Genomic DNA, 17,362 nt, shown 5'->3' with positions numbered 1-17,362 from the left:
ACCAGTGAAGGGGACCTTTTGCCACTGCAGGCCCATGCATTGATTCTATTACAGTGATTGAGTTCTATAGATAATGATATTAGGAGCAGTTATCAACCTGTAAACCAACGTTAGCTCTGCCACAGACACAGGGTCTGCATGCTAAGTTTTGCTTTCCTAACTAGTTAACTCACAATCCTACACAAATCACATCAAAGACAACATCATACAGTCACTGAAAATCATCTGACCACTCCTGACGTTTTACAAAGCAAATCACTTACGCATCAACTCATTCAAGAAATGGTCCTTTAACAGAGACACACATGAAGTAGACGCTAAAGACAAGCTTCCGAGGCAGCTGTACTGTGGACCCTGTGCTGGTAGATGCTCTGCAGAGAGGGCAGTGGTGTTCTGGTGATCTTCTCGGCCGTCTTAACCACTCTCTGCAGGCGACTGCGGTCCGCAACAGTAGTGTTGCCGTACCAGGCTGTGATGCAGCTGGTTAAGGTGCTCTCAACCACACAGCTGTAGAAGTTCTTGAGTATCCTGGGAGACATGCCGAATTTCTTCAGCCTCCTCAGGAAGTACAGCCGTTGTTGGGCCGTCTTGACCACCTGTGTGGTGTTGAATGTCCAGGCGAGGTCCTCGCTGATGTGGACGCCCAGGTATTTGAAGCTGCTCACCCTCTCCATCTCAAGCTCCCGGATAGACAGTGGATGATGAGGTCTCCTCTCCTTCCTCCTGTCCACTATCATCTCCTTTGTCTTGTCTGTGTTAAGGGAGAGGTTGTTGTCCTCACACCAAGCCACTAGACCAGCCACCTCCCTCCTGTAAGCCGCTTCATCATCCCCTGTGATGCGTCCGATCACAGCGGTGTCATCTGCCAACTTCAGGATGATGTTGTCCTTGTGGGAGGCGACACAGTCATGTGTGAACAAGGTGTAGAGGATGGGGCTGAGGACACGTCCCTGAGGGGTGCCAGTGTTGGTGAGGAGGCTGGCTGAAGTCCTGTTTCCAATCCTGACAGACTGGGGCCTGCCAGTCAGGAAGTCTAGGAGCCAGTCAGGAAGTCTAGGAGCCAGTCAGGAAGTCTAGGAGCCAGTCAGGAAGTCTAGGAGCCAGTCAGGAAGTCTAGGAGCCAGTCAGGAAGTCTAGGAGCCAGTCACAGAGGGAGGGTTGCAGTCCGAGTGTGTGTAGTTTGTGTGTGAGTTTGTGGGGGATGACCATGTTAAATGCTGAGCTGTAGTCCACAAAGAGTATCCTGATGTAGGAGTCTCTGTTCTCCAGGTGAGAGAGGGAATAGTGGAGTACAGCAGTGATAGCATCTGAGGTGGACCTGTTTGGTCGGTATGCACATTGCAGGGGCTCAAGTGTCTCTGGTAGGCTGCTCTGAATGTGGGCCTTCACCACCCTCTCAAAGTATTTTGCGATGATTGGAGTGAGTGCTACTGGCCTGTAGTCATTCACACAGGTCGGTGGTCTTTTCTTGGGGAGGGAGACGATGGTTGTGGTTTTGAAGCAGGTGGGCACAACGCTCTGGCTGAGGGCTGAGGGAGAGGTTGAATATGGAGGTGAGAACATCAGCCAGCTCATTTGCACATGCTCTGAGCGCCCTCCCCGGGTCCTGGGGCCTTCCGGGGCTGAACCCGGTACCGTTAACGACGTTACATGGTTTTTCAGCATTATTGCATATTTTTGATGGCTTATTAAAGGATTTTGTCATGTTTTCCTCCTCTCAAGATCTATCGTGGTCGCCGCCATCTTGGATGTTTTGTGCTCTCCTATTGGACCAGCAGCTTACATGTGACTCAAACACAGCAAGCATGACAAGAATATCATTACACTAGTAAAAATAATGCCAATTTTAAACACTGGTTTAAAAAAAACTGCAAGATAACACATGGAGAACTTTTGACATCTAGCTCAGAACTGATATATCTTTGTAACAGTGTAAAGACATTGTAGTGTCTCGATGTCTGAACGGGATAATACCGCTTTGTAGCCGACCGCTTTAGCCGTGTTTCCACCGCACAAAAAGTGCAGGGATGGAACGGAGCTTTATGGAGAGGAATGGCAAAGCGTACCCAGGGCCAAATCCAGTACCCGTTTCCACTGCAGAAGGTAGGTTAAAAAGTAGGCAGGGCTTAGAGCTCCGCAGATATGTGACGTTCCAGCAGTCGTCTCAACCAGGCAGCAGATCTGGACATAAGGAATTCTCTGTTGTTGTTTACATTCTCCACTTTGCACGAGTTGTGTTGTTAACTTTTATCTTTTGCAGACACAGCTACAACTTCCATCTTGGTCCCCAGAAAGCGAAAGCCCTCAAACCGTTCAAACCGTAACGGACTATACCTGTCCATTCCCGCGCTTTTTGTGTTGTGGAAACAGGGCTTTGGAGTGATGCGTTCAGGTGCATCACGTAAGCGTCAGGGACAGGAGGTGGTGTGTTGTTGATAGACCCAATCGCAGGCTCAAAGAGTTCCATGAAAACCAGGTTTATTGCAGTCCAGAGAACACAAGGAGACACAAGGGTGACAAGAAGCGTGACAAGGAGACACGTTGACGAGATGAACCAAACAAGACAACAGAGGGAGTGGGTTTAAATACACAGTTAATGGGTACCAACACAGGTGGAACACAATAGGAGCACACAAAGGGAGAAGATCATTGGTCAATTGGAAACACGAGGTGAGACACACAGGGGCAGACACAGAGACTTGACAGCAAGAAGACCTTCCGATAACGACTTTAAATGATAAACATGATTAAAATAGGACTGATAGAGTCATTAGCAGCTGCAGTGAAGCACAAGGCAGTGCTGAAGTTTCGGGTGAGGGGCATCATGTGAACAAAGACCATTCATGAGAATAAGCCATATGATACCATACTAAATATATATATATATATATATTAGAATAATCTTCCTGCTCTCTGGTAACCACCATTCTGAATGGAGCCGATTGTTTTTCTTTTTTTTTTAGTTCCATCACACACACACACACACACACACACACACACACACACACACACACACACACTACCTAGTGATCCTTATGGGGTAAGAAATCCATACAAATGCAATATAAGATGCAGTTTTTGTTCATACCTCAGAATGTATGATGTATATGTATGAACCTTTAGGGTTCCGTCAGCCTCACATTTCAAAGGTTCAGTATTTTTTTGCCGCTCCAGTTGAAGTTGATTTTGGTGACAAACGGCTCTTTTGGTCCTAAAGCTTGCAGAGTCCAGATTAAGGTGAAGCCCTGGAGGCTTTCTGGATGTCCAGCAATGAACAACTGTATGATTCATGAATGTGAAGTTTGTTCAGTGCAGGTGGGCGACAGTGAAACCTCATTCATTTATTTACCAAAGAGACTGACAATAGACACTGACAATAGACAACTTTCATGAGCAATAAATACAAATTCCACTGTTTGAAATTTTTTTTTATTTGAAAACATTTGACAGTTTGTTCTTTTTGTACAGAACAGGAACAATAAAACCCAGCGCACCACAGCGTGAGCCACGGAACCGGAGAACACGACCTTTTACAAAATCAACGGATAAAATAGTCACAGTGTAGAAGGAAGGAGCCTGAACGCACTGCACCGAAGTATTTAAGGCAACACGTCCAAAAAGGTAAAAAACAACCTTTTCTGTACAAGGAGAGAGAAAGAGAAAGAAAAACAAGCACCAGGAAAAGACGTTGCAGAGCCGAGGGTTTAGAAACGTTCTGCTTCTGCTACAACACAAACACACAAAGAATAAGGAGAAAAACTTGCAAAGTGACAGATGTTTTTCTTTCGCCTTGATGTGTTGTTGTTTTTTTTTTTTGAATGATTTGTCACAGCTCCAGTTTTATCCGTGGAGGAGTGCGTGAGTCTTTTTCCCTTAAGGTTCCGTCAGTCAACTGGTCATTTGGCGTAAAGACACGTGCTGGTGGAGGAGGAGCAGCTGGAGATTACAACACTGATGGCGGGATGGAAGCCTCCCTCACCTCGGGGCATCTTTGCTGCTGTTGATGCAGTTTCCTGCTTTAGTGTTGGGCATTTTTCAATAAATACTGACAGGCTGCTCAAAAAACAAAAACTCAATTTTTCAAATAGCTAATCTAAATAAAAATAGTAAAGTAAAACTCAAAGCTGTCACAGATTGACAGTATCGACTATAAACAACCAAAAATGCTTCCAAAATGCTTCTTCCTCAGAAACGGCTGGCTGGGTGGCCGAGGTCCAGTCCAGCCCGCTTCTCTGGCATGCATCCAATCCTCCACAAGTCGGTCACATGCTTTTGCATAATATTCATCTTGAGAGGGCAATAGTGCGTAATGTGAGTACCTGGCTCTCATTGACGGACAGTTTCACGGGTTGTTTAACAGCGCCGGGCTGATAGAGCGTCCCCAGGTGAGTCCCGGGTCCCCGGCTCGCCCTGGACTCAGCGCAGCCAGGCCCGCTGATTGGCTGACGGAGCCGCCACATCTCCACCTTTTGACTCCCACATCTTGATACTCGACTGGAGTCTGTTACATTCTGAGTGTCCAGAACGACGACTGGTAGAGAACGGGCGACGCCAAGGACAACGTGACATATCACACCACCTGCATAAAACAGTCCGTCATGGGAAAAAATAAAACTCAAACCGATCACAAACAGTTTGTTTGCATCAAAACAAACGTATTCACAATAGTACAGGAAATAGAAAAGGAAGTGACGATGCATGAAGCAGTTGTATGGCGTCGAGTTGATAGACAAGAGTAAACACGGAGTCTGTCTTCGGTTCTTCTTTGCAGCCGTTCAACCATCCATCGCCACGGTTACCAGTTTATTTACATTTACGTTCTTCGACGGACGAAACCTTCCTCCGATCGCCCCTCGCCTCCCTTTTCTCCTCGTCTTTGTGCAAGATTCACTTTTTAGGTCCTTTGTCTTTAAGTGACATCGTTGTCTGTCCTCCCGACGCTGTCAGACGGAGACGAAGACGTCCAGGTAGAGGCGGTCGTACGACTCCCTGAAGAAGAGGATGAGGACGAGGCTGAAGAGGCACGACCCGGTTAGACACCAGTTCAGCCACGACAAGTCTGAGGAGGAGACGCAAAGAAGGAGAAAGAGACGAGGTTAAAATTTCACTGACGATAAAACAACCTCGTCTTTTACATTCCATATTTGGAAAAAGGTTTTACAGACTGCCGTTGCTCAAGATAGCACAAATGTATTTTCATATCAACATTCACAATATACCCATACCTGTACACACTGACAGAATGAGTTTGTATTTATTGTCAATCATACTCTTCTAACAAAAGTAAACATCATGGTTGTTAACATATCATGTGGCTCTAAAACACAATCTTTCAAATTAACACCTGCCATTAATATTTGTAAAATACACACATTGTGACACAGAGTGTGCATGCACTGAAACAACTTGTATGCTTCCACCAAAGGGCCAAACTGTAACCAGGGATTGAAGGGACTAATTGAACGTAAGCTAATCGGCTAACTGAATGTCTGTCAACTCATCCAGTGATTTCTATCTTAAAACGTCTTGGCTCACAGAGTTACGGCAAAATTCTCATTGATGTTTGGTTGAAATGTGATTAACTGTCTTTCTTAATTGAGCTAGCTGCCTGTTGTCTGGTCTATAGTTGTTATTGTTCTGCTCTGGTTTCACCGGCTCCTCCCATAGTGTGACATCTTCAATGTCACTCTCTTGTTTTTCTTTTTGACCGATTTATCTTCCTCTTTCACCTGACGATCTACCATTTTTCTTCCGCTGCCTACACTTTTCATGAAAATGCTTAAATTTAGTAGCTTTGTCAGATTTACCAATAAAATGCTGACTCCGCTATTTTCAAGACATTAAAAAAATGTTACACAAATGGAAATCAAGAGGGCTTCCTGACACCCCATGAAACTTTGGGTCTGACTCTCCTGGAATCACTGTTTTACAAGACATATAATCATCGACTTTTATTATGGACTTTTTGTTACAAGACCAAAAGTCATTGTACATGGAAACTCTTGAAAGCAGATGACTATTCAGAATAAATTGAAACTTATCGTATACGACTTCTTAATGTTTTTGTAAAATGGGCAACAGAGAATTTGTTCTCCCAAAGTGTTGAAACAGGATGCAACAGGTGGTGTCAAGCAATGCTAATGCTAACGGCTAGCACTAGAGCAGGACAACAAGACAAAAGCTCCACATCTGTTTTCAATCACAACAAAAGTAATGAGAAATGAGTTCACAAGAACTTTAATGGCAATAAATGTAAAATGGGATTTTCTAGACCAGGGGTCGGCAACCTTTAATGCTCAAAGAGCCATTTGGTCCCATTTAACACTGAACACAACACCCAAAGAGCCACACACTTTTATTTTGACAGTCCCACAGGCAGACCATGCCAGGAGGACACTACACACAAAACCTTCTTCACTGCTGGTTGACAACTTACAACTAATAAACTAAACTACATGAAATAAGCAACAAAAACACAACACAACACAATTATTACCAACACTACAAACCTAACATAACCCCCAATTATTACATTTAAAACACCACAAACAGAAACTCCCATAATGCATTGCAGCTCTCAGCTGGGATTTTTAGAACCATGAGTGTGAGTGGTGTGGCTTTCAATGTCCTTGAGTTGTCGTGTGATTCACTATAAATTTCGTCACTCTCAACAAGTTCGCAATAAACTTGCAGAAAACTGCAGTTTTCCTGTGAAAGGTACAGGAAGCTCCCAGCTTCAGGTACCAGTTGAGCCGCTGTCCAGCAATTCTACGTTCTTCATGCTATTATCGTTGCGTAATTGCTGCGCCTACATTTGTAGCAGGAGTGCGCTCTGGGTGGCCTTGCCTCCTTACGTCTCCGGGATGAACTGCAGTGGGACGGAGGCGCAAGGAGCCGCAGTGGGGGGACCAAAGAGCCGCGGGTTGCCGACCCCTGGTCTAGACATTGTGAATCACTGAACCAGACAAATCTGAGCTCTCATGTCATCTTCCACAATGAACGAGTCGAGTCGTCCATAAATATACAAAAACCTGATGAGATTGACTATGAAAAGACACTGGATGATTTACGTGTAACACGGCGCGTAATGGCCAATCAATGGGGCCTCCTGACCTAGCAAACGGGAAGCAAGAGCACCCCTCCCGCACCGTCTTTCATAATGATTCTGAATCACTTGGAGAGATTGGCAGGGTTCCCCGTCATCATCGACCCACACTTGAACCCAAACATGGCGCAGAATGAGCTGTTCCATTTTCTCAGCTCTGTTCGAGCTCCATTAACCACAGGAGAAGCTCACTGGCCGGTGGCGGCGGCGCTGAATCTGGGAGGCAGATGGGAACCGACGGCATATCAACTCATCAGCGCTCACACTGACTCCTGCCTCCCCCTCGCATACGCCAGATTCCCCCCGTGAGCGTCTCCTGACAACCAGTTACACCTGAAGGCATGTCAACTTCGGACAAAACACCAAACAATAAGCTGCATTCAGATGTATGAAGCCTGCCCTCGCCATGAAGCCACCCCTCGCAGGCCCTCGCCATGAAGCCACCCCTCGCAGGCCCTCGCCATGAAGCCACGCCTCGCAGGCCCTCGCCATGAAGCCACCCCTCGCAGGCCCTCGCCATGAAGCCACCCCTCACAGGCCCTCGCCATGAAGCCACCCCTCGCAGGCCCTCGCCATGAAGCCACCCCTCGCAGGCCCTCGCCATGAAGCCTGCCCTCGCCATGAAGCCACCCCTCACAGGCCCTCGCCATGAAGCCACGCCTCGCAGGCCCTCGCCATGAAGCCACCCCTCGCAGGCCCTCGCCATGAAGCCACCCCTCACAGGCCCTCGCCATGAAGCCACCCCTCACAGGCCCTCGCCATGAAGCCACGCCTCACAGGCCCTCGCCATGAAGCCACCCCTCGCAGGCCCTCGCCATGAAGCCACCCCTCACAGGCCCTCGCCATGAAGCCACCCCTCACAGGCCCTCGCCATGAAGCCACCCCTCACAGGCCCTCGCCATGAAGCCACCCCTCACAGGCCCTCGCCATGAAGCCACCCCTCACAGGCCCTCGCCATGAAGCCACCCCTCACAGGCCCTCGCCATGAAGCCACCCCTCACAGGCCCTCGCCATGAAGCCACCCCTCACAGGCCCTCGCCATGAAGCCACCCCTCACAGGCCCTCGCCATGAAGCCACCCCTCACAGGCCCTCGCCATGAAGCCACCCCTCGCAGGCCCTTGCTATGAAGCCACCCCTTGCAGGCCCTCGCCATGAAGCCACCCCTTGCAGGCCCTCGCCATGAAGCCACCCCTCGCAGGTCCATTAAGCTGCGCCCTCGCCATGAAGCTGCGCCCCCGCCATGAACCCGGCCGCCCTCACCGTGCAGGCGGCCCATGCCATGAACCCAACTGACCTCGCCATGAACACTGCCCTCGCCATGAAACTGGCCCTCGCCATGAACCCGGTTCTCGCCATGAACCCGGTTCTCGCCATGAACGCGGCCCTCGCCATGAACCCGGTTCTCGCCATGAACCCGGCCCTCGCCATGAACCCGGTTCTCGCCATGAACCCGGTTCTCGCCATGAACGCGGCCCTCGCCATGAAGCCACCCTCGCTGTGAAGCCAGTTGCCCTGGCTATGAAACGCCCCTCGCCATGAACCCGCTCTCGCCATGAACCCGGCCCTCGCCATTATCCAGGCCGTCGCCATTATCCAGGCCGTCGCCAAGAAGCCAGCTGGCCCTCGCCATGAACCCGGCCCTCGCCATTATCCAGGACCTCGCCATGAAGCTGGCTCTTGCCATGAAGACGGCCTACTTTGCTGGGACAACGAGTCACATTTCAAACCTGCAGTGTGATCTGCACACTTCTCAGATGTGGTAAAGCAGCCGTCCCCGATTGATGCGTGAAGAGACCGTCTGGATGGAACCGGACGGCCTCTTGATGGTAAATGACCAGCCTTGGCTCAAACGCCTGATGCTTCACCTCATTTAAGGGGGATGTAGGACAAGAGGTGTGAGGATGAAAGCAAATGCTAAACTGGGGCAAAGAGGAGGAGGAGGAGATGTGAGGAAGTGTTTGTGGAGAGAAATCCAGACTCCTGAGGCGGACTCGTTAATCAGGGGAGAGCGAGGCAGACGGCAGGAGACCCGGCATGGAGGCAGGTTAATGGAGTCCTGTTTATCTGACCTGCAGTGTCTGTGTGTGTGTGTGTGTGTGTGTGTGTGTGTGTGTGTGTGTGTGTGTGTGTGTGTGTGTGTGTGTGTGTGTGTGTGTGTGTGTGTGCGTGCGTGCGTGCGTGCGTGCGTGCGTGCGTGCGTGCGTGCGTGCGTGCGTGCGTGCGTGCGTGCGTGCGTGCGTGCGTGCCCGTTGTCTCTAAACACACCAGGAGAAAAGTTTAGAGGCACTAGAAGTTGACTGAGGAGCAAACAGACATGTGAAGGAAGATGAGGTGGGGGTGGTGGTGGTGGGGTGAAAGGGGGAGAATTAAAGGTTTGAGCTGAAAAGTAGCTGTGACTGCTCCGACTCCTCTGATCGCCTCTGATTTTAAAGCTCATTAGAAGATTTTAATGATTCCTCTTTGTAAGATGAGTTTATTCCTTGAAACCTTCCTGGGATATTGAGCGTCACATTTTCTCTGGTCATCACGACTGGATGTTTAGGAGTTGAAAGAAACATAACGTCTAATAGCCTCAAGAAAACACACATTACTTCCAGTTCTCAGGTCTTTGCTTCTTGTCATTCAGAGAAGTGACTTTCATACACTCCTAATGGCTTCGAGCGGCAGACTTTCCTACGTAATGAAGCTTCCAGACGTTTGAGGTCGTCTGGATCCAACCTGCTTTCTGTCTCCAGAGTCTGAACTAAACAACAACAAGCTGCTCTTGGGTTTTATGCAGCAAATATTTAGAAGACCTCAGGAGAGCTCCAATAGCTGTTCAAATAAACCTGTTCAGAATTCTGCAATGTGTCTTTAAATTCTCATCCTTTTTAATATTTTTATGTATTTATCTTCCCTCATGTCTTGTACATTCTTGTATTCTACACTATGTTTTATTCTTATTGTAAATTGATGGCTGGTTACATAAGTCATTTTTACTTCTGGTCCTTTTCATTCATAAATTGGAATTTTTTTATTTCTATTGTATGGATTTTTGTTTATGGGATTTTTTTTTTTATTGTCAATGAATTAAATGAAAATAAACTAAAACTAGAAACCATTTGTTGTAGAACATGTTTGTTGATGTAAAGTGAAACTTTTCTGAAACGAAAAGGCAGAAAACTGTGCTTTTTTTACTTGAAATGTTGTCGTATGAACAGAGCCCGAGTTTCCTTGTTGCTGAATTGTAATTATAAGATAAATGTGAGGAGAGCAGTAACCTTCCTCCCAGCAGGGTCTTCGATATGAGCATCATAGACGAATCAAACGACGACCTGTTGATGAGAGCGACTCATCAGCAGGTTGTCGTTTGATTCGTCAGATGTCTGAATCTCTTGTGTTCCTCTGTGAATGTGACTGATCACCGCTTGGATTCTAAAGTGGCATCAATGTGCTATTTAGTAAAATGGTAAACACTATTTATTGATAAAGAACCTTTACTGCTTTAGCACTCACCTCCAGCCAACTATTAACACTGCTGATGCATGGCTGTGAAAAGTGTTTGCACAACATTGACTCTGGGTTCTGTGGACATTTCGCAATAGGGTCACTATATTCAAGCCTCTCATAAAATATATCACATGGTTGGTCATTTCTTCTGACACCGTGTCCTCACGCAAAACAAAAATTTCAAATTTTTTAAATGTTTTAATCATTCACTTCAGGCATATAACATTCAAACATTTTGTGCATTCACAAACAGAACCATATACATACACACTCCAGGTTCTCCAGGAACCGGACTTTCCGGGTGATGTCTGTGTTCATCTTGGTCACATGTTCATTGATGTTCATTGATTCACATCAGACCCTCTCAGCTTCCTCCCTTGTTTCAGGAACTGCATTTTGTTCTTCCTGTTGACAAACCTTAATGTGACGGCTGGTTTGTGGTTGTTCCTGGGCAGCGGTGACAGGCCTCCACAGTGTTCTGGTCCACCTCTAGTCCCCTTGGACCGGAGAATAAATGTCCCTTGCCACTCCACGGAGTCGGACAGGTTGTCCTCTGTGGTCCCAGCTGGATCCACTGCCACCGTCTGAGTGTAGGAACCAGGTTTAATATGCAGGAGGTGATGATCACATCATTGATCGGCTGGACTGCTTCAAATCAGACACTCAGTTCTCCAGGAAGGTGATGAGCTTTTCTTTTTCTGCAGTCTTGACTTTCAGGGTTGTAACCTCCTCCATCAAGCCCATGGTGGTTTTCTGCTGGAGCCTGACAGCTGAAACCTCCTCCGACAGGGAGTTCAGGGACTTTTTAATGTCCTCCAGATCTTCTGCCACCTGCTTTTTCAGCCCAATGGTGACACACGCACTCCTGCACTGTTTATTTCTGGACGTGGGCTCCCGGTTGGAGGACGGTTGGTGCAGATCACCGCGGCGTGAGGAGGAATGCAGCCGCCAGCCACAGCCAACGCCGGTTCTGCTTTTAGCTTAGCCACAGGCTAGCTAGTTTAGCAAACTGTCCATTTCTATTTTCAGGAGTTGTCCGGAGACCATGTCAAGCCAGCCAGAGTTCAGGACCGAGTCACATATACCAGAGCCCAGAGTCCGTCGTCAGAGGAGAAATAGTCCAAAAACCCTGCTGCATAGCACCAGGCATGCAACCCTTCCTACAACGCCTGCTTCCACTGGACGAAGGTCTTGGTTTTGTTCTTGATGAGGGATCTTTCAATCAGGAGTTGATGGAAGTTGACTGTTAAGAGTTTTAACTGAAGCATCACTGATGTAGATGAGCCACAATCCAGGATCTGGCCGATGAACTACAAGCGGTTCAGACGACATCGGCATGAACGGTGGACACTTTGTCATTTTTACAGCCTATTACTGCAGCTGCCACCATCAGCAGAATGGTGGCGCAGATGAAGACAGACGTGTGCCGACAGGCCTCCTATGGCCTTAATCAGTCTTAATTGAGGTCAATGCTGCGTTATATTTGATGAAGCTCCCTTCTTCTTTACAGCTGCAGCCTTTGTTTGAGGACCGAGGTCGAATCTGCAGATGTACGGACCAGCAAGGTGTAAAGAACAAGACCATCCATCACATGACTACCCTGTTCTCACTATTGCACACACAGAAATATGTGCTTTAGAGGAACAAGTGGGTGAGCACGAAGGGAAGATCACTGACGTCTACACCAGTCAGCCACATCATTATGACAGCTGACAGGAAGTCATTCACTGTGATGATCTGTTTATCATGGCTCCTGTTAGTGGTGGGTTTTTATCAGGCAGGTCATTTAAATATAGACCCTTTTCACATGACGTCATTCAACCTCAACTTCCTCACATGACCTTGTACCGCTACATCCTGTTGGACCATCCAAAGTGAACATATGGGACGTCATCTGAAAACCCTCAACAAAACTAAACATAATTGCTTAACTTATCGTTCTGAAGCTGTGCTAGAAGTGGGAAAGTAACGTCATGATGTGCACGCTAACCTGCAGGCTAACGAGCAGCTACTTTAGCTCTAGACTGACTGTGATATAGTGTTTGAGCCAGCGGTGTAGTGGAGGGTCTGCGTGGGCCAGTCTACCACCCACATCCTCTACAGTGGACACATGAGCATCAGAATTGGCCCAAGGAGCAATGGAAGGATGCGGTCTACTGGTGGACAGTGGTCTGACTGATGGGACACATTGATTTGTGTGTGTGGTTTACTTTATGAACTCATGGCACCAGGATGCATTACAGAGAGCAGGCAAGTCAGGAAAAACAGTCTAATGCTTTGGGCAATGCTCTGCTGGAAAACCTTGACTCCGAAAATCCAAGTGGCTCAGGTTTGTTGTGATTGGTGGTTTACTTTTTCTTGCTGTCCCACATGTACAGTGAATGTTGTTAAAATATTTCCATCTACACATTTTGGGAAAAAACCCTAACAGATTGTTCTCAGGAAAACAAGACAAGACCACGTCTGTGTGTGTCTCAGAGAAGGACGAGAACCAGGAATTCTAGCAACCTCTGACCATCGATGCACTTCGCAAAGTAGCTTGTAGGATCCTGGAAAAATTGTGGTACTTTGAGGGACCAACAACTGGAGTTGAGTTGTTGATTTGGCCTTCAATTTACTCAGATCTCAATCTAATCAAACAGGAAAATCCAGCTTAATCCATTGAAACCTCATCATATCTGATGGAGATAAGGAGATCTGCAGCTAACATCCAGGCCTGAACAGTCCGGCTGGTTTGGCAGGACAAAATGAAACCCACAAAACTGTTGTACAAAGATTTGCACATTTGTTTCAACACAAAACACCCAGAATGCAACAGCTACAGGAGACATTTTGTGGACATTTTGCATCAGAAGGTTTCAAATTTCCTTCATGTTGAAATTGTAGCGTGTTTCTGTAGAAATTGTTCAGTTTTGTGAAAATATAGAGTTTACATATACTCTGCGCCACAAGTAAAGAAAAATGTACAATTTTAAGTTTAAAGGTCATTATGGCACCATGTCACTGGTTTGGCCCATACCAGGTAAAACTGGACTGAATGCGGCTCCTGAACAAAAACGTGTTTGACACTTCTGATCGAAACATTCTTTCTCAACTTATCAGGACTCTGAATTCTCCTTTATATTACTTAAGACTAAATGAACTAGGGATGCATCGATATCACTGTTTTCCAAAACAAGTCATGTATAAGAACTTGCATTTGACTGTTCACCAATACGGAGTACTTTATTTTACTTAAAAAAATACAAATAAAAAATTTCTGGCACTGCTAGAAAACTGTTAGAATGCTTGTTATAAAACATTGCTGCATGACCCCTTTACCTGCTAGCTTGACTAGCGTCTACAAGAGAGCGAGCATGTTACGCGAGCGGGTCTGACACGAAGCTGTACATAAAACTAACTCGCAAATAAATACAACAAGTGATCATCTCAAAAACTGAGTTCCATGTCCTGCTTTCCACTGGCTGTGAGGCGGGGGAATTAACCGCTCCTCATTGCCCGTCCGCAATGTGCGTGCCTTACCGGGCCTTGCAGTGATATACCGTAACCCGCGCTGTTATGTCTTCAGTGCATCTTCCTACATAACAAGGCTGGGGACTCCAGTAGCCGATTAACCTTTTATTTATGTACACACTGAACATACACGTAGGAGCTGCGGTCTGCTGCAGTATAACTCAACACTCACACTACCCACAATGCCTTGTGGCCATCTTGACTACGGCAGCCCGAGTAGGTCTAAATACACAACATGCGCGCTGCCGTAAAGCGGTATTGGGTGTTGTGGTATCGGTGGCGGTTTTATGAGTATGAGTATGAGTACTCTTGCCTGGTATCGAACAGATACCAGTATATTCGAATAAAACCGATATCGAATATCGATGCATGCCTAAAATAAACCCCCTCTTCCTCAGCTGGTGGACACAGGTTGATAACAAATTCAATGCAGACTTCGCATAAAGGTGGAAAGAGTGATTCCACTTTATGCTAATCTAGGTTTTTCATTTCCTCTGCTGCCTCTCACTCATGATTCAGAACGCTTTCTGAAACTCTGAAACAAAAAAAAGCTTTTATTCTCTGAGGAATGATTGAGAGCTACAAAGAAATGCTGTTTGTTTAGTTTTTTACCTCTCCTTTAAAGACACCTCCACACTCTTTACAGGGGGTTGAAAAAGTTAGTCTACAAAGGCATTTTCACTTCAGAGGATGATGCAAAGTTTAAGGAGAAAAGGGGAGGAAATCCTGGAACGGTGACAATTATTTCTCAGGGCTGAATAATTTGGGTTTCGGCCCAATACGGGAGACTACCAACTCAAAGCTCAGTGGAAACCCAACACCACCTTTCTCCTGTTTCCTCATCTTCGTCCTCCACAGGCGCTTCGGCTCTACAATACCTCTTCTCTGATTTGTATTCTGTGCGGTGCTAAATGACACAAACACACCGCCGATGAAATCGAAAAAGAATGACAACTGGAGATTTATAGCCCAGAGGCTCCATTCATGTTTCTGAGCCACATGGTTCACAAACTTTGGGGATTTTTTTTTTTTTTTTTTTAACACGACAGAGTCAAGAGGCCAGTTCAGAGCTCACTGATCCAAGACCGGCCCTCTCATGGATATTAAAATGGACGAGGAGGTAAATTCATAGACGCCTTCCTGCACTCGGGGAGAAGGAGCCGTAATTCAGCAGGCATAATGAGACGGTGGGCAGTCAAAAGGAAGAAAAAACCCCAAATGAACTGTAAACTGGAAATAGATGGGAATCTTTAAAGAAGGTCTTTCAAAAAGATTTGGAATTTATCTGTTTTGAAAATCTGCAGATTATTTACCACATCCATTACACGACTCCAGGGTGGAAATTAAGAGTAATGAGACGGCCCATGAAAGGTCTTCCAAAGGGAATGTACATAATAATCAAATTAATCTGTAGAGGAGTGATCTCTTCAGGAGAACACAATTACACTCATTTGCAAACAGGACAGGGAACAGTGCTACCGAGGATAAATAAATGCTTTCAGACTTGGGATTGGATCTGTCTGCCACCTTATTACTATATTCCGGGACACAAATATGACAAACTCTTTCCATAAAGTGGAAAAAAAAAACACCACTTCATCAGCTTTAACAGTACTGGTAGATTTAACTTTTTTCAAGGACAAATTATGATAAAACTACAAGAATCATTTCTCACCATTCAAACATTTATGAATGAGAGCAAAACCACTGGACAACAAAAGGCAAACCTTCAATTTTCTTCATTTAGCCAAAGTTATTTCTGTAATTTTTTTGTTCATTTGTTTTAAACTGCAACTCCCATCTCCAGGAGCTTCTCACGGATCCCGGGGTAGGCTGGAGATATTGAGTCTGAGTGGACCGTGTTCTCCACCTCCATTGTTGAAGCTGCTGCTCAGAGCTGTGGTTGCAGGATCTCTGGTGCCTGTCGTGGCGGAAACCCCCGAACCCGGTGGTGGGAACAGGAAGTAAGGGATTCCGTCAAGCTGAAGGAGTCCTACTGTTGTTAGCTCATAGGACTCCCGAGGCAGCTGACAGGTACCGGCAGGCCAGGCATGCTGCAGCACAGGCCATGATGGAGGCAAAAACTGGGGTCTGGGACGAGTTTAGTGAGGCCATGGAGAAGGACTATCGGTTGGACCCGAGGAAATTCTGGCAAACCGTCCGGCACCTCAGGAGGTGGAAGGAGTTTTCCACCAACACTGTTTACAGTGGCAGTGGGGAGCTGCTGACCTCAACTCGAGAGTTATTTGGGTGGTGGAATACTTTGAGGACCTGCTCAACCCCACCATGACGTCTTCCGTTGAGGAAGTAGATGTTAGGTTCTCAGAGGTGGACTCATCCATTACCCAAGCTGAAGTCACCGAGGTTGTTGTGAAGCTCCTCAGAGGCAAAGCACCGGGAGTGGATGAGATTCATCCCGAGTTCCTTAAGTCTCTGGATGTCCAGGGATTGTCATGGCTCTGCAACATCGTATGGCGGTCGGGACAGTACGTCTGAACTTGCAGAACGGGGTGGTGGTCCCTCTTTTTAAGAAGGGGGATTGGAGGGTGTGGTCAAACTACAGTGGATCATACTCAGCCTCCCCGGGAAAGTCTATTCCAGGATACTGGAGAGGAGGATCCTGCCGTTAGTCGAACCTCGGATCCAAGAGGAACAATGCGGTTTTTGTCCTGGTCGTGGAACACTGGACCAGCTCTATACTCTCCACCAGATGCTCAAGGGTTCATGGGAGTGAACCAGTCCACATGTGTTTTGTGGATCTGGAGAAGGCGTTTGACCACGTCCCTCGGGACGTCCTGTGGGGGATGCTCTGGGAGTATGGAGTTTGGGGACCACAGGATCTTGTCTCTGCTCTTTGCAGATGATGTGGTTCTGTTGGCTTCATCAAACCAGGACCTTCAGCGTGCATTGGTGCGATTCGCAGCCGAGTGTGAAGCGACTGGGATGAGGATCAGCACCTCTAAATCCAAGGCCATGGTTCTCCACCGGAAAAAGGTGGCTTGCCCCTTCCGGTCGGTGGAGTGCCCTTGTCCCAAGTGGAGGAGTTCCAGTATCTCAGTGTGTTGTTCATAAGTGGGGGGAAGATGGAGCGTGAGATCGACAGGTGCATCGGTGCAGCGTCTGCAGTTATGTGGTCGTTGTATCGGTCCGTCGTGGTGAAGAAGGAGCTGAGCCAAAACATAACGCTCTCGACTTTCCGGTCAATCTTCTTTCCTACCCTCACCTATGATCATGAGCTTTGGATCGAAAGAAGG

At 47.0% G+C, this 17,362-nt stretch overlaps 1 protein-coding gene across 1 annotated transcript in view; it reads right to left on the bottom strand.

Moving 5' to 3' along the window:
• Positions 1–3,798: 3,798 nt before the first annotated feature.
• Positions 3,799–17,362, bottom strand: part of slc49a4 (solute carrier family 49 member 4) — a 75,294-nt gene continuing 61,730 nt past the window's right edge. The window contains exon 9 of the mRNA XM_080498683.1: positions 3,799–5,059. Coding sequence (XP_080354809.1) covers positions 4,944–5,059 — 116 coding nt within the window. The 3' untranslated portion in view covers positions 3,799–4,943. The remainder of the gene's footprint in view (positions 5,060–17,362) is intronic.

Source organism: Blennius ocellaris, assembly GCF_963422515.1.
Source record: "Blennius ocellaris genome assembly, chromosome: 6".
NCBI lineage: Eukaryota > Metazoa > Chordata > Actinopteri > Blenniiformes > Blenniidae > Blennius > Blennius ocellaris.
Note: the sequence above shows the minus strand (reverse complement) of the source record. Positions and strands in the feature narration are given on the sequence as shown.